Raw genomic sequence first — 25,102 nt, forward strand, 5'->3', positions numbered from 1 at the left:
CTTCAACATGACTAGCCATGGAGTGGAAAACCTTCCAGCTGATGGAAGCATCATTCCCTTTTGGATTAATTTTTATTTGGGGGAGGGGGGTGTTTTAGAGAGAGCCAAAACCAAAGTGGGTGGCACCAGAGCTGGCCATAAGTGGAGTGCACACACACACACGAACAGGGGTACGAATCTCCTCAGTGCTTTCTCAAACAATGCAGACAATATGTCGCTGCCATGCTCCCACAAGAAAGGCAGGGGAGGGGGAGAAGAACTTCTCCTTGTAACTGACCAGGAAGAAGAGGGGGGGCTGCTTGCATGATTGAAAGAACTGATGGCGAGCCTGGACAAGCCTGGAAGAAGAGGAAGGGGCAGACGACCCCACATCTTTTCAACTGCCAAATTTCAGGGAGCGGTGGGAAGGAGGGAGCAAAAATGCTGCACAGGTCAAAAATATTTGCACATGCCCAGTAACTGAGCAAACAGAGGGAGTAAAATGTAACATTAGAGGGTGGGCCACAAGGAAACAGTGACATTAATCCTTTCCAGAGGAACACTTACTTGTGTGAAAGGAAAAAAAATGGATTTGCAACTACCATTCAACACAAACTGCGAATGGTGCAGATCAATAATGAAGGTAAAAGCAGTGTATTTGCTACAAAGAAATGCTACCATGTAGATTATACAGCCACAAGAGTGGCTATATACTATAGTCAGCATGGATTTTTCGCATTCCGCAATGTTAAATTGAAAATACCCCCCATGCCATTCTGATGCTTCCCATAAGCTCAGTTCAAAACAAAATCATACAAAGCTTACAGTCCTAAACTTGGAAACGTTTGCTTAACAACCCTCTCAATTTTCATGGCAATTCACAAAACAGTCAGAGAGAATCAAGAGTTCAAAGTCTAAAAAGAGGGGGGGGGGAAACAAGACCCCTTTTGGACTTTTTTTCTGTCAGAGTTCTCATAATTTGTTTAAATTAATTAAAAATCAGCCATGTTCACAGAGTACCTATAATCCTATTACCGACCTTGCCCCATACTCTGGCCTTCATTTTCTGCAATTTAAACGTTAAAAAAAATGCCTGACTGATTTTTAATTAAAGAAATTTTGCATTGAACTCAATGATAAGGCAGGGCATGCTCAGTAAGAACCATCAGTATTCTAAAAGCCAGACTCACAGCTGTTTGGCTTGGCTAATCAGGGGACTACACCCGCACCAGACCTTTATTTCACTTTAGACAGTCATGGCTTCCCCCAAAGAATCTTGGGAAGTGTAGCTTGTGAAGGGTGCAGAGAGTTGTTGGGAGATTTCTATTCCCCTGCAGAGCTCCACTGGCCAGAATGGTTTAACAGTCAGCCCCTCTTCTGGGGATTGTAGCTCTGTGAGGGGAATAGGGTGTGTCCTACCAACTCTCACCACCCTTCACTAACTACACTTCCCAGGATTCTTTGAGAGAAGCCATGACTGTCCCAAAGTAAAATAAAGGCCTGGTGTGGATGCGGCCAGGGACAGCTTTGCTTTAAATTTGGGTGAGAGGCTACGGGTGCCTGCTGTAGAATAAAAAGGTGGGGAAAACACTGAGAAGCAATGATACTGTTCACAATGTGTTCCCTTTGGAAAGGAAAGGGGCTTCCCCTCTGCCCAGTGCCCACCCATCCAATCTCCTCCCCTCCCCCTCTTCTTTCCTCCCTCCTCCTCCCCTTCCTGCCCTCGTCCTCCCCTCCCTGCCCCTCCCCAAGGTCAGTTTCACCCATCCTAAGCATGATTGCACAGTAGTAAATCCCACTGAACTCAAAAAGCATGCAAATGATCAAACCTACCCTACCCTCCTTCTCCCTCCTATCCCCTCCCTCTTGCCCCTTCCCTTCACCCCTCCCTTCCCCTCCCCCATCTGGTTCCAATCCCCCCCTCCTCCTCCCCCTCTCCAAAGTTATCAAAGGGTGTTGATGTTGTATACTGTTCTCCCTGGCATGGGGAGATATCCCCTCAGAATTTGCTCACCCAGCTTTGACCTCCCTGATCAAAATGTGGTAAAATACTCATGGTTGGGATGTTTGCAACAATAAGGTAAGATCAAAACCCTGCCCAGCTGAAATTCTAAAGAAATTATCAGGTGTCCTGAGAATGAAAGAGAAAAATAGAAGCCTCTTTTACAGAGGAAGATTTTTATTGAGAAACTGAAGGAGAAATTTTGGCATGGCATGATAGTAAACATTTAAAACAGGAGTGGGGAGTTTCTGGCCTCTGGGCTAATCATGGCTCCCAAGGGCTCCAATTTGGCTCCCAAACTCATTTCCCCCAGACTACACTTACCCCCCCCACCAGCTGACATCACTGGTGAGGGCAGGTATTAGAAAGTGCACTCCCATCAGCCCATTTCAGCTGATGGGCCAGTCGGAGCATGCCTTCAATCTCACACTTCCCTGCGCATTTTCCCAGCACTTTCTTTATCCCGATCCTTTGGGGAAGGAGGTTTGTTTCCAAATCAGCTTTAATTGTGCAGCCTGAATTTGCTGGGATGTGACTGAATCCCACCTGAAAATGATGGCAATCTGGAAGTCACCAGATCTACTAGCAATGGCATGAGTTATATATATACCTCCCCCAGCCCCCATGGACACCCATGGCCTTTATGGGCATTGCTGCACTTTCATGCTGTAGCAGGGCTGTACTCAGCCAGTAAATAGTTGTGTTGTTAAATGTTTGGCACAGTAAGGAGTTATATCATTCCTCATGACTTCTTTAGGAATATAGGAAGCTGCCTTATTCTGAGTCAGACCATCAAGCTCAGTACTGTCTACACTGACTGGAAGCAGTTTTCCAGGATTTCAGGCAGGGCTCTCTCTCAGCCCTACCTGGAGATACTGATGCTCTACCACTGAACTGTGGCCCTTCTTCCATAGGCGCCAGCTAATATGTGTCCAAAGACTTTGTAAGTCAAAAATGGCACCAGTTACTGTAAGGGATGATCTAGCTGAATTGAAAACAAAAAAATAAAGTGGTAAAATATTGTGTTTCAGTTCTTGGGGGAAACGTATTTTCCCCACTACAGTAGTTCTTCTTTTATAGAAAAGGCTGTTTTCCTCACAATTGCCTAATTACTTTTCATTTATCATGCCCATAGTAATAATAATAATAATAATATGGAAAGGTTGAAGGACATTTTCACAAATGACTCTAAAATGAGTATTTGACTTTACTGCATCTGTATGAAAAAATAAAATACATTCACTAGAAACCTACATTCTGCTTTAAAATAGCTTTCACCCATTTTCTGTATTCCGCTAACAACATTCAGGACAGAAGGACACATCCCAGACTAAAAAGGTTCCAAACAGCAGAGATTATATGAGAGACTGATCATGGCACAAATATGTTTACTAGGAAAAGTGTTCCACTAGTTGATGCATGTTTAGAAGTGTAGGCTAGGATGAATTTTCAAACAGCCCTTATAGGGCAAAGTGCAGTTATTCTGAGAAAATGCATTGACTCCCAAGCTTGATTCATAAAGCATTCTGCCGTTTTTGTTCTGTTTTAGACAGACCATTGTTTCAGCATCCTTGCAAAATTTGTGTTGCCTTCCCTGTGGAAATAAGAAGCAGAATGGCACATTTTTTGTTGTCGTTGTCCTGTATGTTTGTTAGACTAATCTGACACTGTTCCAGTGGTCATTGCAGTGACTGCAAACACCTTCTTTAAAATTTTATTTGTTTGCAATCTCAGACTTGGCAACTGAAAACTGAAAGCTAAATCACGCGTACCTTTTGACAAGGCAGATTGCCAGAATGCTTTATCAGGCAAATCCCCAAACCTGTACATTCCTAGGTGTCAACATAAGTCTAATATACCAGTTATTCCACAACAAATGTTAGAAATATACTGTGTTTAGTAGATTATTTGAGATGGCAGAACCGTTAAATCTGTGACAAATGTCCAGTGCATTACGTATATTGAACAAAATAAGGCATGTAATAAATGAGATGCTGGAGATCTGTACATTTGATTGGATTTAAATTTCTTTAAAAACCAGCTGCAGCAGTAACCCAAATTGCATTGGGACTGCAGTATTGGGGGAGGGAATTAACTCTTTCCCTAAAACATGGTGCTTACCAGCATACATGTGCACACAGAGACCTTCCTTGGTGCCCATGGGATTCCCCCACTGCTGAAATGTGGCTTGAAACAAGCATTCTGTGGTCGTGAATAGGTTGGCTGTAGTGTGTGTGTGCTGCCCATGACAGTTTTTCTGTTTTGCAAATGTGCCCACAGGCCCCAAAAGTGCAACATTTCCCCAATAACAAATAAAACAGGCAAAATAGCAGCTGAGAGGGGGGCAATTTATAGCAGTACATGTACTTATAATAGTGTGGGGAGATACATACCTCAGCACCACAATTCCAACGATGAAGGCATAGTTGAGTAATAGAGTACATATTTTGCAGGCAAAAGTTTCCAGGTTCAATCCCTGGTGTCTATAGCGAGTAGAAGAACCAGCTAGGAAGTGATGGGACCAGGGCCGGCTCCAGGCATGCTGGGGCCCTTGGGCATCAGCTTGCCCTGGGCCCTGGCGTGTGCGCACATGCACACGCGTGCAGACCCCCCACTCCCTCCCACCTACATGTCTCCTGTCTTTTACCATTGCCCTTAATGAAGATGGCAGCCGCAGTTTCCCTAAGGGGATGAAGCCTCCACCACCATGTTTGTTGATGGCACGCGTGCATGCTGCGCACATGCATCTCTGCCATCAACTAAGATGGCGGCAGGGGCTTCAGTACCTTAGGGAAACCGCGGCCACCATCTTCATTATGGGCAATGCTAAAAGGCAGGAGACAGGTAGGTGGGGCGAAGGAATGGCGGGCAGGCAGAAGCTCCTGCCCTGCAATCTGCAGCTGGTGCCGTGGATCGCAGAAGGGGAGCGGACGGGCCGCTGAGGGGGCCCCCGTAGCTCCAGGGGCCCTCGGGCCAGTGCCCCACCTGGCTGCCCTTTAGAACCGGCCCTGGATGTGACCCCTGCCAAAGACCTGGAGAGCTGCTCCCAGTCAGCATAGACAATACTGGGTCATATGGAGAAATGATCTTACTCAGTTTATTGCACCTTGGCAGGTTCATATGTTCAACACCACCCACTTTCATAAACGTCTCTTAAAAGATCTCTTCAATTTCTGATCTAGTTTGGCCCTAAATGTATATATGGATGCATGAATCTTCCTTGTAGAAAGTCAGACCACTTGTCCATGTAGCTCAGTCCTCCTGCCTATCCTGACTCACATTGGACCTTCAAGGCTTTTCACAAGAGTCTTTCCCAGCATTGCTACTCATGGTTTATTTAATTGAAGACACTTGGATTAGACCTAGGAACTTCTGCAAGTCACTTCTCTTTATCCCTGAGTATACAACTGGACAACTGTGGATTCCTTCCCCTTCTATTAAGAATGCTCACCTAATTCTGTGACAGAGCTGAATGTTCCTTAGTGAAGAGCATCCATATTCTTTAGGAAAATCTTAGCTGGACCACTGACATAAGTGTGTGTAACTGAACTTCTGCCAGACATTTTAGTTTTGACTGTGGATGGCAGTCCTGGAACCTAGCCATGTGCTTTTAATAGGCCACGCCTAAATAGTAGTGGATTGCATGAATCCAGCTGTCTACATAATTCTGTTTTTCATGGCATAAAGCCATTGACGCTATTATTAGCCTGGTACAAAGCACCTCTTGGCAAGATTTTGCTCTCCTATTTGCAAGCACAAAGAGAGCCATAACACAAAGTCATATATAAAACAGGCACTCATCTGCTTTTCCCAGCGACAAGGCTTTTTGGTTTTATACATTCTAAAGCTGTGTCATTAAAATACTTTTGTGTCATGGACTACAGTTGTGATATTTTACATGAAGGTGTGGTTTATAAATATTTAAACAAATAATGTTAATTTTCATCAGGGTCTCAGTTAACTGGGCATCTGATTTTTTAGAAAAAGAAAATAATAATAATCTCACAGCCCAAATTTACTACCATCTCAAAAGTGAGGTCAAAGTCTTACTTCAAATGGGAGCTCCGTTAGTTCTAGATTTCCAGACAAATCAAGTTTTTCCAGATTCTCACAGTCTCCCAGTTCTGGAGGGATAGTCTTCAAGCGGTTAAAACACACATTGAGCTCTTTCAGGTTTTTTAAACAACCTGCCAAAATAAAGTGAGCTAAAATCAGCTGAGTAGTAATTCAGATTACTATAGTAACAACAAGAGGCACAATCACCTTAATACAGAGAGGGAAAACAGGTCTGTTATAATTTCACGCTGGAAGTGGGAGAGGGATTAGGGCTATCGTCCAATTAAATACATTTTTCTTGATGAATTGTATTAAGTAATTGATTGATTAAATACATATATTTAACTATGGGGAAATAGTTGTAAAGAAAAAAGTGATACACCTTTTTAGATTACACCTTTAAATAACACACAAGTATCACAACAAGTATCATCTTAGAACAGGTGTGGTCCTCCAACTTGGATGGCTTTCAAAGAAGATTAGACAAATTCATGGAGGATAAGGGTATCAATGTACTAGCCATAATGGCTATGCTATGCTTCCATAGTCAAATGCAGTCTGAAAACCAGTTGCTGGAAGCCACAGGAGGGAAGAGTGCTCTTACACTCAGGTCCTGCTTCCCATGGGCATCTGGATGTCCACTGTGAAAACAGGGTGCTGGACTAGATGGGCCACTGGCCTGATCCAGCAGGTTCTTCTTATGTTCTTATGTTTCTGAACTACATCAGCCATCATCTCTGGCCATTGGGCATGTTTGCTGGGACTGGTGGGAGTTCTAGTTCAGCAACATCTGGAAGGCCAAAGGTTTCTTACCCCATCGTGGAAAAAGCATTCCCCATTCTCTCGTAGGAGGAAATACCTCTTTTTAAATGGTGCTTGCCATCTGCAGTTTTTATAAGTACTTACAGTTAAAAAATAACAAACAATTTAAATCTGCTTAAGGTGTTGAAGTACAGCCTGGGAGACCAGGGTTCAAATCCCCACACAGCCATGAAGCTCACTGGGTGACCTTGGGCCAGTCACTGCCTCTCAGCCTCAGAGGAAGGCAATGGTAACCCCCCTCTGAATACCACCTTCCATGAAAACCCTATTCATAGGGTCGCCATAAGTCGAAATCAACTTGAAGGCAGTCCATTTCCATTTTTACCCAGTTAATCAGGAGCACTTGATTCTTAGTTGATGGAAAACGTTTTTTAAAATAATAATAATAATAATGTCACTTCTCATAGAAGACAACAACATAACCCTCTCTCTCTTGTACTGGAGAAAATGAAAACTGGAAGTTAATTTTATGTTATTGATCAATATACTGTATATCTTGCCTTTTCTATAAGGACCTATAGTGCCACCTTGAGGTGTTTAGGTTGAGAGACAGAGTGACTAGTTCAAGGTCACCCAGTGAGCCTCATGGGCTCCTGCTGGGAGGAAGGGTGGTATGTAACAACAACAACAACAACAATCATAATAATATAAACAGGGATTTGAAACCAGCCTGCCCAGGTCTTCCCAGTCCTAGTCCAACACGCTGCACATCTCTTGAATGTTATACTCTGTATCATCTAGCTTACATGCCAGATATACTTATGCACAAAGGCACCATTTGCCACTCTGCTAATCCCATATCTACAGTCTGCTGTAGTAATATTCTAGTCAAAGACTACAGGAGAAGAAACAAAGAGAGGAAAAATAAAATCCTTGTGATTTCTGTTCTCTGCCATGTGATGAAGTGCACCATCTCTGATGTTCTAGGGCTGTGGGAAATTTTAAAGCAACCCAGTATAGGAAGCAGATCTGGTATACTACTACACAAAATCGAGCCTTCAGAGTTATCAGCCCAGTTCTCTGGAATGCTCTGCCAACTGATATTCAGGAGGTGCCTTCTGTTTTAATTTTTAAGCGCTGGCTGAAAACCTTTCTGTTTCATCAGGCTTATGCAGGCAATTAAGAAGATGCTTTTTTCGCAACAGTTGGCCTTTGTTTTTATTGTATTGTTAATGTTTTTTTATTCTATGGTGGTTGTTTTTAACATGTTGTAATCCACTTTGATGTTTTTAATGAAATAGCAGTATACAAATGTTTTTATAAATAAATAAATAATAATGTGAATCATTTTGTGAGGCTGTGCAAGTCTTTAACTTCTCGGGCTCTGATATAGGACAAGAGGAACAATATTGAAGTGGAGGACCAAGTTATGGCCATCTCTGGCATGATGACCCACTTCTACAAAGGGCCAAAGGCAGCATCTCCATTTTAGAGAGGAAAATCCCCCGTCAGTCTCTTGCCCCATTGTAAGGTGGCTTCCGAATATATTTTACTGCCTGAGGCAGAGCAGCAAATGACACAGCACCTCCCATCAAGCCAAGGTGCATAGTACTCAAGACCAACCAAATGATTTTGGTACCTGAGGCAGAAAACGCCACAAGCACATCTCTCTTTCTCTGGCAGGAACATTTAATAACACCAAATTACAGAGCTAAGCTTTTGCTGCCCTTTTGTGGCATCCAAAATCTGGTGCTTGAGGCAGATACCTCACTTTGCTGAGTGGTAGGCCCAAACCCACCAGAAAAACATAGGAAATTGCCTTATACTGAGTCGGATCATTGGTGTCTCTAGCTCAGTATTGTCTGCACAGACTGGCAGCAACTCTCCAGATGTCAGACAGGGGACATTCCCAGCCTACCTGGAGATGCCAGGAATGTAACCTAGGATCTTCTGCATTCAAAGCAGATGCTCTACCACTGAACTATAGCCCTTCCCCAGAAACATCCTGCTATAGAGCATCTCACTGAAGCTATACTGCAAGCTTCTCTTGGATACTGGAACCCTTTATATTTGCTATCTTTCTACAAAATAGCATACGTTCAGATGTAGACCAAAGCTTTCAGACAGTATAAACCCAGGATCTAAGGAAGCAAATGCAACAACAGGTGAAGAGGCAGCCAGTGTCACTTGATTTGAGATCATTTACTTGCATTAAAGTCAGTGGGACTAAATTATTTTACATAGACGCATTCTGACATAAATGGTATATGTCTGTGAATATCCATGTGTGTGTGTACAAATTAAAGAATGAAACAACAACTTTCAGAGTGCTTTCAGAGTAGAAGCAGTTAAAGTAGTAATGAAATCCAGTTTCCCTGGTAATTTCATGCCTGAGAATATTTTACTTTTAATTAGTAGCTGCGATAACATCCCAGTCACTCCTGAGTCATGATTTATTCTCATTTTTATTTCTGCCTTTTAAAAAAAAATTAAACCCATTAAAACCAGTAATTAAACTACAACTTTTAATTTTAATAGGCAATGGCTATTATTATTCTGGAAATACAACTTCAAGATATAGAAAAGCTGCATTAGAGTTCCTAGGTGGCTCTTAAGAAAACTATAAGTAGAGACAATTATAAAGCCATTTTTGTAACCTAAAGCCTTTTTGAAAGGTAAAGAATCTTCTGATAAATACTGTACTAATAACTGTTGCTGCCTATTACCCATGATCGCCTCCTCTCCTCCAGCCATTTTTTGCTATGATGTCATGGAAGGTTCTACACCACTTAATCACTGTGTAGCAAGAATGTTATGTAAAGGTGTAAATGATGATGATAATAATGGTGGTGATGATGATTATGCATCTTCTGTGAAAAAAGGAAAGGACAGCTTGACGGGGGTGGGTGGGAATCCTACACAGGCCTAGCCCTATACGCAGGAACAGCATTGTGGGCAGATTGGATGAGTGAGCCATGGGAAACTTAGTTCTCACAAGAGAGGGATGATAAGAGAGGGCTCTGGAACGAAATATGCAATAGGTGGTTAAGAAGCAGCTGGGGTGAACAAGAGAGATGAGTAGATGCCGAAGAGAGAAAGAGAAACAGGGAGGGCATAAAGTTTCCTCAAGAGATTTGAGAAAAGGCTGGTCCAAGCAAAGGGAAAACTTCACATATTTATTTATTTATTTTGTTCAATTTATATACCGCCCACAGCACCTTGGGCAGGAAAAACTACAAGTTCCTGGCAGAAAAAGGTGGACAAACCATGGACCATTGGAGGCTGTGGAGACAAGAGCCCTGTATGGAGAAAGTGGTAACATGCCTGCTGCTTCTGGTCCACAACCTATGCACATTAAGCATCACATCTCCATAAGGGAAGCCTACAGGTATATAGCTGAATATGTGTAGGGCTTTTTGGGACTGGAAACCACAGCTGAACAGTCTACATACACTGAGCTGTGCACATGCAAGCTTTCCATTTGCACATGTTGCACTCAAAACATGGACAGGAGGAGAGGGGTTGACAGGGTGCACAGCATCAGTGGCAGAGCCAGCATGCATAGTAGTGCCCACTACTCCTTTCATGTGTAGGAACATCTGCACTGGAGTGAGGAAACAGAAGTAGGAAGGGGTCTGAACTTTTCATATTGATTTGAACCAAGTACACAAAGTTTTAGCTACAGGTCCCCAAAATATTAATAACTTTGCTTTGTTCACTGACTTCTTACAAGGCATCTGTATGCTGTTGTGAGCACAATATCCGTTTTCCATGTTTTTGTCCTTCCCCTTTTCTCAGAGTTCAGAAAATTGTATTCTTTTTTAACACCTGGACAATCTGCTTCAGAGTAGATGACCTGTTGCGCAGCTGTTCAATAGCTTTTTGAGCTGATATGGCTTGTATAGATTGAGCTAGTTCCACAAAGAGTTATATACAGTGTAAGTCATACTCAGAGTAGACTCACTGAAATTAATAGACATGGCTAACTTAGGTCCACTCGTTTCAGTGCTTCTACTTTGAGTAGAACTTAACTGTATATAACTCAAAGTATCTCCTATAGAATGTAAGTATCAGCTCTCCTAACAGGAGAGGAGAGAATTTTGAAAAGGCAAGTTCTGCTATCACACCTGTGACTTACAAGTATCCAACTCATATATCTCCAGGAAATTAATGTGCAGGGAACAGGCAGTTCATCATGGTAATTTCTGTTAGCCAGAGTGTGGAGGCTATCAATTTTTCAAGAGGTCTTTCTTGAGGAGAGTGAAGAACATACATAAGTGAAGTGCATTTTATGCAACTGAGTGAAGTGCATTTTATGCAACTGAGTGAAGTGCATTTTATGCAGCTTTTTAAAAATATGTCAAATCATACCTCAAGAAGTCCTGTTGTGTGTGGCATCTCAAAAAGCAAGTATCCTTTTTTTAAAAAGAGAAACCTTGAGATAGAGTCTAATTTCAAGAATGATTCTATTTTTATACTGTTCTCCACTGCCACCTTGTGGAATACTTAAACCAATTAACCCTGCTATCTTGTTCCTTCCCAAAGATCAAAACACCCATAATACAGCCAGAATTTGACTTCTTGTTTTATATCCATTAATTCATGTTTGTGCCTTCTTGATGGTTTTCTAATGCATTCACCTTTCAGATTGCCCGTAAAATATATCCTGATGTCATTGTGCAATTCTCTTTGTAAAATATAACGTACATAAATAAATAAATCATATCCATTAGAGGTATTTTTACAGTTGGAAAAATCTAACATGGTTAACCAGTTCATATACTTTAGATATGCCTAATTACCCCTCCCCCCCCTTAAAAATGTACAAAAAGAATGCTAAAGTTTTATTTTGTTTCATTTCATTCTTAAGTAAATAAACTTGGTTTTTTTTCTGCTATAAACTAAGATTCTTGTATTCAAAAATTCAGCAAGAGCAAAGCATAGTTCTTTTGGTTTAAGCTCAAAAAATAATAGTGGAAGTAGTTATACATTGGAATCTTTTTTAATTCTAACATCAATAATTTATTGACTATTCAAAACCCCAATCTGAATATCACCCAATCCTTCATATCTCTCGATGGTACTAATCACTTTGGATATTCTTTAGGAGTATTTTTGGAGAACAAACATAGTGTCTCATGCCTTTAACTTTTGAGACACAGGATAAAAGATGTTGACCATATAAGTGATGTTGGAGACATGGAGAGTGACCTCTCCATTTTTCTCCAGTTGTTGCTGTTTTTTTTTTTAACAAGTGCATTTTAACCCCTCAAAAACTGCTTCCCAGCAAGTAGGCAGCTCTAAAGAAGGCACAGAAGCATTCATGGGGGGAGGCAGAGGGAACATGTCCCTGTTGCCTCAGTCCCAGAGCAATTATCTGTTTTTCTGTGCTGAGCTACAGAAATATAAGACCATCCAGAGTATCAGCCTAGCCTGGATGGACAGCCTGGATGTACCTCTGAGAGCTAAACTGCAACTGTGCTTGTAAGTCTAACTATAAATTGGAAATAGGGTTGGAAGTAGGGGTTTCATTTTTTATAGAAAAGGGACCACATGGGGGATAGAAGTGAAACCAGGCTGGGGGACAGGGGGAGTCTTTGAGCAACACAGCATTGGAAGGTAAGATGAGAGAAGGGAGAGTTTTACTCCCATTCCCCATGCACATCATCTAGTCTAGAAAAAAAATAACATCACCACCACACCACTTTACAGTCAAACCAATCAGCACATCTTTAAGAAACACCTGTGCATCTGATTTGGCCATATACGTGCATTAAGAAATAATGGCCATATTTGGCCATATACGTGCACTGTTAAGGAAGTGCAAGGGGATTCTCATGAGACAAGGGAGGGGCCAAGGAGTATAGAATGTTGTGGTCCCATCACCATTCATAACCACGGTTAAGATATTGGGAATGTTCCATTTGCAGTGGTTCCACATGCCTTATCCTTTTACTAGGGCCTTTCCACACTTACCATTTAAAGTGGTATAGTTTCAGATTTTTTGGCATGTCACCACATGACATCACTATTCAGCTGGTATTCTGGAATAATGTACACAAAAACTGCTTTTTCTTCTACCTCAAAAAAAAAAGCCTGTAAAAGATCTGGAATGGATCCTCAATATTTTCATTTGTGTGGCATGTGTACAAGCATTGCCTTGGTTTCTGTGTGGAGGGTGTTGGAGTTGCTGGGCGTTGTTTTGGAGATGCCGCTTCTATCTGACCAATGCAAACTGTCAGTTTCTGAGCTCAGTTCAGAGGTGGGTCATGACAGATAGCAAAGGGAGTTCAGGGACAAGCCTTAGTGGTCATGGGGTTTCATAGTTCCTCTCATCTAACTTCTAATCTCCTGTACACCCACAAGATTGGATTTCTGGAATGCTAGCAAAAGGGCTATCCCTGTGTGCATGCTCACAACAGCAACATACACTGGCTAGAGGAACCAGAGAACAAAAGGGGTATGACTACAGCCATGGAACTTTTCTCAATTTGGGCACAACCCACCACTAATGTGGAAAGAAACCCCCCAGCACTCACTCTCTAATAACAGTGACGTGAGACCAAATATGAAGACAATCAGCTACAAATTCACTCTTTAAAATGTCGGATCAAACAGCAACTATACCACTATAAATGGCAAGTGTGGAAACTTCACTTTAACTGATAAAAAGCTGCTTCTAGAAGGGTATTCCTCAAGAATGTAAGTGTTGTTGTTGTTTTGCAGTGTTGGCACAATTATAATCAAAGTGGGCCTATCATCAAGGAAGATGGATGGAAGTACCTGTTGCAACTATCCATTTGTGATAACAACCCAAATGCTCCCTTCTGGAAGTACTGAAAAGCACTGCCATTGCAGAACCAGATGCACATCTAGAGACAACAGTTACCCATCCACACAGCGTTGTCTGCTTCACCCATTCACATTACTGTCATTGGGGTGTGCACTGAGATGTGCATTCATATGTACACCCCCATTTATAATATCCCCCAGTTACTCAACTATAGGAGAATGGATTGTGGTGAACTGTCTCTTCCTCAACAATGCATGCAAAATGTCACCTAAAACTAAGAGAGTACATTGGATAGGGATCAAAGATGTCCATGAAATGCATCCTCCCATTTAGTTCAGCACTAAATGTGATTAACAAACAAAAAAGTGATGTCTTGGTGGTGGCAGGGGTGGTGGGGAACCTACCAATTTCAATGGGAAGATCTGTGATCTGGTTACAGGGTAATTCTAGTATTCTCAGCTCCTGAAATAAGGCAATGTAGGTTGGAATGGTTGCGATCATGGTGTTGTTTATATGCCATTCTTTTAGATGTGTTTGTTCTTTCAGCGAATCTGGCAATTGCTAAGAAAAGAAGATACAAGTAAGATCTTTGTTTAGAGAGATTCACAGATTTTGTCAACATTTTTGGATGGAAGCCAATGTTACCAAACATGCTATGAAAGGACATTTCATTGTCTCGTGCACTTCTGTTCACATTTCATAGAAATATTTAAAGTAGATGAACTGAAGTTCCATTTTACAAGCCTTTGTAACAGTGCCCCACATATTTTATGAACATCGGCTCTGCCAGGAGTTGTGCAAATGAACAAAAAAGAAAAAGCCAGCTCTCATGAATAATCCTACCAGCAAGTAGACTTCCATTAGAATTAGAATACCGCCCTGGGCTCCTACTGGGAGGACGGGCGTGATATAAATCAAATCAAATCAATCAATCAATCAATAAAAATATTTTCTTAGACTGACCTTTCTCTCAATGTAACTTTGGCCCCGATTGGGACCTGCAGGAGTGCTCTGGATGGGAGTTGGATGTTGAGTCTCTCCAGCTCCTCCTCCAATATACCCCCCAGAACAACCATTTTTCAGGCCTTATGCTGGCTTCCACTGACACTCCTTCCACCAAACTGGGTTTCCCCGGTGGACCCCTAGCTGAGCAAGCAAGGTCCCAGTTTCATCACGGCAGAGCTGGGACTCTGCCAGCTCAGCCAGGGGTCCACCATATCCAACTCCCCTCAGCCCGGGGTAAATACAAGTTGGATTGCAACCTTAGTCATTTTGCCCCATACCATTTCACTAGTGCAAATCATCCCACAGCTGCTATTTGTGCTATTAAAGGAAACATACAAGTATATGTATGTTTTCTCTAATGGGGCAAATTTAAATAAATGAGAGATCCATTAAATCATAAATAAATGAGAGATCCATTCACAGATGTCCAATGCCTCATATAGTTTGGCCCTGAAGACACTATACTTTTTCTCCTGGAAAATTCACTACAACGTGAGAAATCTCTGTTAACTATTTCATGGTACATTTTCTTAAGGATGGTCCAAAACATGATTAACAGACACAGAATTACAAGATTTTTTTTTCATTGAACAGGAACAGAGATAAATCTCTTTCAAGAAATTATATATTTTTTAATTATTTTGTATCTCTTGTTGCCAGAACATTTCAGCAGAAATCACAATTTTAGTTTCTTTCCATTAAGAATGATAGTCTACCTTTCTAACAGGGATGGGGGAGAAATTTGTTTCAGTTCTCATTTAAAGGCAAACCTGCCTAATTTGCACTTTCTGAAACAATATGAGAACCAAAACGCAGCCATCCTTGCAAATGTGCACCCCTCTGAATTTTGCAATATGGTTCTCCAGCCAAGCAATGTGCACCAACATCCATATACTGGAGCAAAGTGTGCATAAAGATGCATATTTTAATGAAAATAACACAAAAAAATTACCAGAAAAAAGTGTGTATTAGACACACTAGTGTGTATATTAAGAAAAATGCATACTCAAATGCTGATTATTTTTTTAAAAAAAAAATCTGCGAACTGCCGTGGAAATGTGGAGAACTGAATTTAAGACTTGAAAAATGAGAAACTGAAATTTACAGATTTGCCCATCCCTATTCTGTAAATTATTAGAGTTAGCAATAAGCTGTTTCAAAAGAGTACAGGAAGAAATGAAGACAAGAGAGATGCAGTGATGATCTTCTAAAACGGGTGGGAAACCTCCAGACTGTGGTCCAAATCTAGACCACCAAACCTCAGAATACAGACTGCACAGGTTTCTCCTCCCCTTTTGGTCATAAACATTCCCTAAAAGCTGTTTGGGATGCATCTGAGAACCTGAAAGCGCTTCCTTTGTTTGTGGGTTTGCAATGTTTTCTTCTCTAATCTTGAAAGAAGAAAAGGAAGAAGAGGAATGTCTTGTATTAAGAAAAGTTAACATGATACTGCTGTAAGGGACTACAACAAAATTCATACTTGAAAAATAAATTTTAAAGGGGATCAAAAGAAAAGTTGAAAAAATGAATTGGAAAATCTTTTTAAAGGACACTAGAAAACTTATTATGAATGGCTTTTCAGAATTGTGCTTTCTACCATGCATGTGGCTATGCACAGGCTCATATGGCATTTTAGTGCTGGGTTTACAAACCAGCTTATGATAGGAAGTGAAATTTACACAGGCTTCCTTTTTGGCTCTGCTCTTCAATTCCCTCATGTTCTTCAGTAATCTTCACTTAGGACACACAAGCCAGCAGGAAGTTGATAAATTGTTCCACAAAGACAGCCACTAGAAAAGTCCAGTTTCATAACAAGCCAATATGGAAGCCCTCTACCTTTCTAACATTATTTTAAGGTAAGGTGTACTGGAAAGATCTTTGGGCTATAAATGGATGGCAGAATTCTTTTAACCACGGGGTGGAGAACCTCGGGCCTCTGGATCAAATGCAGACATCCAGACCTCTTTACCGGGCCCTCAGAACTCTACCTGGGCCATCCCCTCACTGGCTCTGCTTTACATCCCAAATATTTTTGCCTGGCTGGAATGCAACTTTGAATCTGAGAATGCCACTTGCTTCCCTGGATATAGGATAAAGAGGGCTGTGTTAGTATGAATAGAGACTAGCCTACTGTACAAAGGTAAAGTTTGCATTCATTGCTCCATCTACTTTTGCCTCTGGCCCCACCCGCCACTGGCATGTGGTCCTCAGAAGTTTTCCCAGAAAGGAATGAGGCTGGAAAAGGTTGCTGGCCCCTGCTCTACTGTCACAGGGGCAACCGTTCACTGACACAGACACTGACCAAACTTGATTTATCTCCAAAAGGACACTGATGTTGACGTGTGTGTGTTGTTGCGTGAAACAGCATACATTACGTTGGAGTTAAGTTGAGCAAGAAACTTCTTCAGAGCATTAGATCATGTTAAGAGTCTTTATTAAGACATTACGGCCAAAGGCTTAAGAGTAAATACATGTAGAGCTTCTTAAGTCACCCCCCTTCTGGTACATCTCTCTCCAAAGGTAAACACAGAAGACAACCTCTCAGTTCAGAGGCAATACACAGAAGACTCAGCTTAACACAGATAGCTGCTAGAACTTTTCCCAGTCTATTGCGATGGTTACCATAGCAACGGCCTTGGCAGTCCGTTCCCAGACTGGGCAAAGACATAACTCCCCCTAGTTACAGTTTTTCAGACTTGATGGAAAACAGACTCAGTGACAGTGCGGTTCAATGGTCAATAACTGAAAGGCCCTTTATTATAGCCAGTTCCAGTGCTGAAAAGGTTCAAAACAAAGCTGCCCCTGGTGGCCCCTGGCAGGCATATCTGGCGGCACTCAAAGCAGTACTGGGTGACCTCTAGCAACATAAAGGTATTGTGAGAAATTAAAGGGGTGGCAAGATACAGCCCCCTAGTGCTGATTACAATGCTACTCCAGACAATACATTAATGGGGAGGGGGGGGCAGGGTATGCATCAATAGCAGGCCCTGACAACTGCCAAAGGATGCCAAGGGTTGACACCAGCGTTGCCCTTTATACTGCTTTGCAAACCAGTGTTAATCCAGTTTTTTGGGTTGCCAATAGGGATGGAGGGATCTGTCAGTTTCAGTTCTCTCCATTTCTCATTGTTCCAGTCTTAAATTCAGTTCTCCACATTGCTGCAGCAATTTGCAATTTTAAAAAAATAAAAATTCTTCATTTTACTGTGAATTTTTCTTAGTAAACACATTTTTGTATACAGTTTTGAATAAAGTTCACATTTTTGCAAGCCATTTCTCCTAATATAATGCATGTTTGTTATTTTCACAAATATATTTGTTTTTATGCACCTTTCATAATATAATATATGCATTTTTGAAACATCGATTGGAGAACTGATCACAAAATTTGGGTAAGTGTACATTTCGAAGGATGGCTGTGTTTCGGTTCTCATATTTATTTTGGAAAATGCAAATTTGATAGATTTGTCCTTAAATGCAAACTGAATAGAATTCAAAGTTTCCAAACTTGGTGCTAAAAGAAGTCAAAAGAACTCTTCCCATATGTCAGTGGGCTTCCCACATACTGAGAGTTGGGAAAAGAATCCGCACTGCAGTGGCTGCATTGTTTCAAAAGGTAACGTGGAAAAGAGTCACAGGTCATTTCCGGACAACCTGCTTATTTAGCATTTGTCCTGACTTTTTTGCACAAAGTTTGGGGGGGAGGATATATGACATCCTTTGCTGAGCATTTTTTTCTGATTTGTTTGCAACAAGTAATTGGTATTCCACAATTTCCAGTGCATTTTCCCATCACTTTCCATAAAAAGTCCTATGGGGGGGTGTATTGTTTTGTTTTGGAAGTGGATTTGTTGCACAAGAGCTCCAATTCCACTTTAGCTGCGCAACCTGAATTTGCCAGCATCCAACTGAATCATACCCACAAAATAGTGACAGTCTGGAAGTGCCCATAGAGTTTCCTAACCTTCAAGCCAGGATCATGGGGTGAAGCTTCCTGAGTGAAAGATAAAAACATTAATAGACACCAGGAGAATGTGGACTGGGTCAGTTCAGGCCATGACACATCAGCAGCAAAATGTCACTCTGTGGTTTGCCCTTTCAACAATGTTTGCTGAAGATTTTATGACCCACAGCTTCTAAAATGAAAAATATATGATTCCTCATTTATCGCAGGAAAAGAAAAAAATGTTGCTGTCACTTTTGACCAGTGCAGTAACAATCTACTGGGTATAGACAACACTGACAACTCTAATCTAGGATGTGGAACCTAGGGCCCTCCAGATATTGCTGGACTCCAGCTCCCATCATCCCTGACTGTAGGCCATATGGCTGGGGCTGATGGGAGTTGGAGTCCAACAACATCTGAAGGGCTATAGGTTTCCCATCCCTGCCCTAATCCAGCAAAGTATGGGCATGCTTAAGCCTATTGAAATCAACAGACTTTAACACACCTAACTTTGATGGATTGTGGCCAATGTATAATAAGGCAATCATTTGTGGAAAAGCATTGCATCACCCAACTATACCATCTACTTACCGTCCAGTGCTCCCCTGAAAGTTGAAAAATAAATTTGTTTCTTTTTTTCTCCGTTTCATTCAATAAGGCAATCTTCTTAATGAGAGAAGAGTTGTTTTCAAGCTTATCCAAAATCCTGTTAGTATCTACGACACCATTATTCAGATATGCAGCTTGTGGAATGCCTTTTCTTCTGCACTCGAGGATAATGTCCCATTCTTGCCTTATCCTGAAACAGTACAAATGAAAGCATTTCTCTTTTCTTTCTTGTTCCCTCCCTACACAGAAAAAAACCTGAAATAATGTCATGTTTCAAAAGATGAGATCATTCAGCATCCAAAAGAAATTGTAGCATTTCTGCCTCTATAAAAGACACAATTTAAAATCACAGGAAGGGGGTGTGACTGGGTGCAAACAACACAGTCAGTAATATGGATATCATTATTACATGTGGAACTCAAGTTTTTTGGCCAAAGACAAAAACATCCATTGGGTCTTCTCTTGTACGTGAATAGGTACTACAAGGAAGCCACACCCACTCTTAAAGAACTCCCATACATTTCTGAGATGCTTAGGAAGACAGGAAGCTGTCTTACATTGAGTCAGACCATTGGCCATCTAGCCCTGAATGGAAGCAGCTCTCCAAGGTTTCAGGCAAAAGTCTTTCATTACGGCAACTAGGAATTCACATAAGCAAGACAATGGCTCTTTGAAGAGGTCGCACAGATATAAATTTTCATTCTAAGATCTAAGGGGATTGAACCTGGGACCTTCTGCATGCAAAGCACATGTTTTACCATTGGAATACAGCCCTTTCCTGATGGCTTATGCTGCAATTCTCTACACATTTACCAGGCTATAACACATCAGTTGCACTGAAGTCAGTGCGGGAGTCTTGCGTCTTTGGAATCATGTTTATCCTTATACTGGTTTGCATCATCAAGTTATCTTTTCTTTTTCTTCCTCTTCCTAAAATAGTTTTCTGCTGCTCTGTGTGGAGTAGCAAAAGAAGAATTAAAGAATGACTGTGAATAATCTTTAGCCTATTATATAAGGTTACAGTGTTTGTTCATGGTTAGATCAACTGATTGGGAGGTCAGCAACGTAGAAGCAGACTGGAGCATTTTATAGCCAGCATTTATGTGCCCAAGCTCACTTGATTGTCTATTTGCCTTGCATAGGATGCCTCTTTAGTAGAGGCAATGTAAAGTCTCTTTATGCCATAGCAATGGAAGTTAAGACTGGGTTGCTACACCAGCATGCAGCCACCTTTTTCATTCCTAACACAGTGTTTGGCACTAAAGAAATGTTTCGGAGTGGTAACAGCTATAAACAGTCACGAGCCAAAGGTCACCAATGCAGTATAGCTTGCTGAGAGTGACTTTAGAAGTGATGTTACTAATGTAAACAGTAAAGATCACCAGTGCAACTAGGAATTCACATAAGCCAGACAATGGCTATTTGAAGAGGTCATGTATGCACCACAGTGGAAAGCTTCAAAATGCCGTTATAATAGCGCTGAATAAAAATAGGCCCAAGAGAGTCATGCATAAACGTTGTCGGTAAGCCTTCAATCAGCCAGGGCTGCTAATGAGCTGCAAAGATTTTTGAGATGTTACTGAGGAGAAAAGATAGGTAAGAGGTGAAGTACATGGAGAAAAATATGTGAATAATTTAAAAAATTGAGTGATGTAGGGAGGAGCTTCATATGAAATCTAGGGGGGGGATTAAAAGAGAGGGAGAAGTTGAAACCGAAACATAATCCAAGTCACAAAGAACTCTGAATGAGGCCCATTTCCCAGATCTGCATGAAATTCCATGTTCTTCAACACCTGTGAACTAGGCATACCTCCCTATTTTATAATGTCTGTCCCTAGAAAATGACTTTCCCTTTTGCCTTTGGAGAATAAGTTAAAAATACATTTTTAAAAAGCACCTCGGTACAGAGAAGTTAGACTTTGTGGGGAGGATGAACTACTTATTTACTACATTTATACTCGGCTTTTCAGTCAAGTTTGGTTCCCAAAGCAGTTTACAACTGAAATCCACATAGAGGTGTAATATAATTAGAAATATGTTGGTAGGAGTGGGCAGTGCCTTCTGGCAGTTGGTGGTGCAGTCCAGGTTCCAGGCTCTTCCTTTTCGAAGGAGGGGGTAGGAGGTATAGATGGATTCAGGAACACACCTCCATGTAAATGCTCAAACACATGGATGAAAAGTACCAGTTTACTGCTTTTCTTCTATCCCTCCTCCCATTACGTCCCATAACTCAGATAGTAAAACAAAGAATTGGAAGGTATCTCAAAGGTCATCTAACCTAACCTCCTGCCAATGCAGAAAATCCACTACATGTTATTTATTTAAAAACATATTTATTAATACCAACTTTCAATCCTAAAAAAGGGCTCACAGGGCAGCTTGCAATAATGCAAGGCTCCTCCAGACTGGTGTTTTATTTGTGGGTGTATTCTGCAACATGTTCTTTACACAATAATAATGCATTAGTAATGGATTTGTTCTGCGATGCTTCCCCAGTGCTTCCACATTACTGTTGTCTGGAAGATCTACAGCACAACAAAAGTGGGACAAAAGTAATCAGAACATTTGTGGTATAAAGAATGTATGAGATTTCACAAAAAAAAAAAAAAAGCAGGATGTGCATTGATTGGAAATGGAGCAGTATGACTGCCCCAAAACTTTTTCAGGCAGAAAGAGTATTGAATGTGAGATTGCAAATGACCACCCAATAGCATCAGGAGCACAAAACATCATGAATGTGTAATTAAAATGAATGCGCAATTAAAAGGACTTCTGGCAGGGCCTCAAACCTCAATATAATTAAATTAGTGAGTATTAAAAGCCAGACTAAAATTCACTAAGAGTTGCCTGGCAGAATAAAAATGTGTTAATTACCCACTTAAAAGACATCAGAAAAGGAGTCAATCTAACCTTGGGAAGGAATTCCACAATTAGGGTGCTGCTCCCAAAAGACTGTTTTACATTCCTACCAGTCATACCTCTCTTGGTGGTGGAACACAGAACAGGGCCTCCAAGAATTACTGCACTTGATGACCAGGTTCATATGGAAATATTGTAGTCAGCAGCAAGTACAAGATAGTATTTACACAGAAAAGGAATACTAGAGGTGTGCATTGACTTTGTGTGCAGCCCAAATGATCAGGTGAACAGGAGAAATTTGGGTAAGGTTTTCACATGCCTGACTCAGATTACACCATTAACAAGGCAACCTGAGTTGTATCAGGGACTTCCTAAATGACCAAGTCACTCTGTGAATTCAAGTGCCAAACAAATTTTTCAAGATCATTGCATTTTTTCCTCTTAAATGAGAAACTAAACTTTGGGGAAATGCCCTGAGTACAAGTGGGGTGAGAATGGAGATTAGATTCAGACCCAAATAACAAGCCAAGTTGGAAATAGATGTCGTTTCTTCAAAACGCTAGATACGGATGAATCTTGTGGTCAGTGCACATCCCTAATGAATACAATATACTACAGGTGGAGAAACTCTGTCAGCAAAGGGTCTGAGAGAGCGCCTCAGGCAGCAACTCATGGTGTGGAATAAGGATCTTATTAGTACTCAGAAACGTTCCTATTTTTATGTGTAAAATGTTGAAGGATATGAAATTCAAGTACAGCAGTTAACTCTTGTAATATTAACTAGATTATCCCAAGGTCTTCAAAAGCATGCAGATCATTCGGTCAAATGATTAACAATGCAGACAAGTTAGATGTTCTGGTTCATTTCTGATGTTGGCCATACAAGACTCAGTCTACTCTATTCTAGATGAAATCCACACAATTTGAAATGACCATGCCATGTAGAGTATATCTCTAACTTCTGCACACCTTCATATGCAATCTTTTTTGTCTACCTTGGACTTCAAAAACAAGCGGCATTCAAAGCAACTGGCAGCCTATCATACATGGTTGATGGAGGTCTGATTTAGACAGATATATTTTTATCTGCATGCTTAACCATGCCAAAGTTATAGTTAGCTACAGTTGTGTGACCACCAAGCCTGGCAGCAGCAGGCAACCAGGTCAGGCAGTGGCCAAGGAAGCCTGCAGCCCAGAAGGGCCCCTGAGGGGCCTCTCCTTCAGCTGGGAGAGTGGGGCTCCCACTCTGTGTTCTGTGCCAGCATCAGGTCGCCTAGTGACCTGACACTGCCACAGATTGGGAGCTTCACCCTTCCAGGAAACACCCCCCATGCAGGCGGCGCAGGCTTAAATAGGCCCACCCACCCATCCTAACTCCCATGTCACCACGCCAGCACACTAGATGTTGTGTGAGCATGATGGCAGGCATGCGTGCACAGTGCAATAGTGTGCTGATGCAGCGACATGGGAAGTAGGTGGGCCACACTGCCTGCATTAGGAGGGGGTGTTGGGGAGAATGACAATGAGGGCCCCAGGCAGTCTGGTGCTGGCCCTAGTGACCATAATGTTTGAAAATGTTTATGTTAACAGCCAGTGAAATGGTTTTACATGTTGAAAGGAAAGCAAAACATGATGATAAGCTAACTCAAAGAGCCCGAAAACTGTTGTATATTTAAATTTGTGCTAGCATTCAGTCACTAATATTCAATAATTATATTTGAAAAGCCAATTTCAATAATGCTAAAAACAGATATAATCTCCTTCCCTTTCTCATAGTAAATTCTCTTTCGAGGCTGATTGAGCTGAATTACAACCAGTAATCTCAATGTAACTGACAACTGAAAATGCTGCTATACTGCCATATACTCTATTGCGGTGTATTCTGTGACTTGTTCTTGACACAATAATAGTGATTAGTGGTGGTTTTAATCGGCTTTAATTTATTCTGCAATGCTTCCACATTATTGCTGTCTGGAGGACCTACAGTGCAACAAAAGTGGGACAAAAGTAAACCAGAACATTTATGGTATAAAAAGTTATGGGATTTCAGCAGGATGTTACTGGATATGCACTGACTGGAAACGAAGCGGTCTGACCACCCCAAAACCTTTGCAAGTGCATATATATATATATATATATAAAAGAGTAAGCAAGTTCCACGCTGAAATGCTTGCTGGCACAGTATCTAATTCATAAGTGGGCTGAAGTCTTTGGTGCAAAGCTTTACTAACTACAGCTGGCTGAGAATGTAAATACCATAAATCCCACACAAGTGGTAAAACATCTGGACTTGTCAGCCAAGAGTTGTTGTTGTTATGTGCCTTTAAGCCAATTACGACTTATGGCGACCGTATGAATCAGCGACCTCCAAGAGCATATGTTATGAACCACCCTGCTCAGATCTTGTAAGTTCAGGTCTGTGGCTTCCTTTATGGAATCAATCCATCTCTTGTTTGGCCTTCCTCTTTTTCTACTCTCTGCTGTTTTTCCCAGCATTATTGTCTTTTCTAGTGAATCAGGTCTTCTCATGATGTGACCAAAGTATGATAACCTCAGTTTCTTCATTTTAGCTTCTAGTGACAGTTCTGGTTTAATTTGTTCTAACACCCAATTATTGGTCTTTTCTGCAGTCCATGGTATGTGCAAAGCTCTCCTCCAACACCACATTTCAAATGAGTTGATTTTTCTCTTATCCACTTTTTTCACTGTCCAACTTTCACATCCATACATAGAGATCGGGAATACCATGGTCTGAATGATCCTGACTTTGGTGTTCAGCGATACATCTTTGCATTTGAGGATCTTTTCTAGTTCTCGCATAGCTGCCCTCCCCAGTCCTAGCCTTCTTCTAATTTGTTGACTATTGTCTCCATTTTGGTTAATGACTGTGCCGAGGTATTGATGATCCTTGACAAGTTCAATGTCCTCATTGTCAACTGTAAAGTTACACAAATCTTCTGTTGTCATTACTTTAGTCTTTTTGACGTTCAGCTGTAGTCCTGCTTTTGTGCTTTCCTCTTTAACTTTCATCAGCATTTGCTTCAAATCATTACTGGTTTCTGCTAAGAGTATGGTATCGTCTGCATATCTTA

The 25,102-nt window shown here is 41.2% G+C and overlaps 1 protein-coding gene across 1 annotated transcript in view; it reads right to left on the minus strand.

Annotated features, from left to right (window-relative positions):
• Nucleotides 1–25,102, minus strand: part of LRRC2 (leucine rich repeat containing 2) — an 80,186-nt gene that overhangs the window by 39,905 nt on the left and 15,179 nt on the right. The window contains exons 3-5 of the mRNA XM_061626236.1: nucleotides 19,134–19,341; nucleotides 13,997–14,153; nucleotides 6,032–6,168 (exon numbers count right to left, since the gene is read on the minus strand). Coding sequence (XP_061482220.1) covers nucleotides 6,032–6,168; nucleotides 13,997–14,153; nucleotides 19,134–19,341 — 502 coding nt within the window. The remainder of the gene's footprint in view (nucleotides 1–6,031; nucleotides 6,169–13,996; nucleotides 14,154–19,133; nucleotides 19,342–25,102) is intronic.

This window comes from Rhineura floridana, chromosome 1 (assembly GCF_030035675.1).
Source record: "Rhineura floridana isolate rRhiFlo1 chromosome 1, rRhiFlo1.hap2, whole genome shotgun sequence".
NCBI lineage: Eukaryota > Metazoa > Chordata > Lepidosauria > Squamata > Rhineuridae > Rhineura > Rhineura floridana.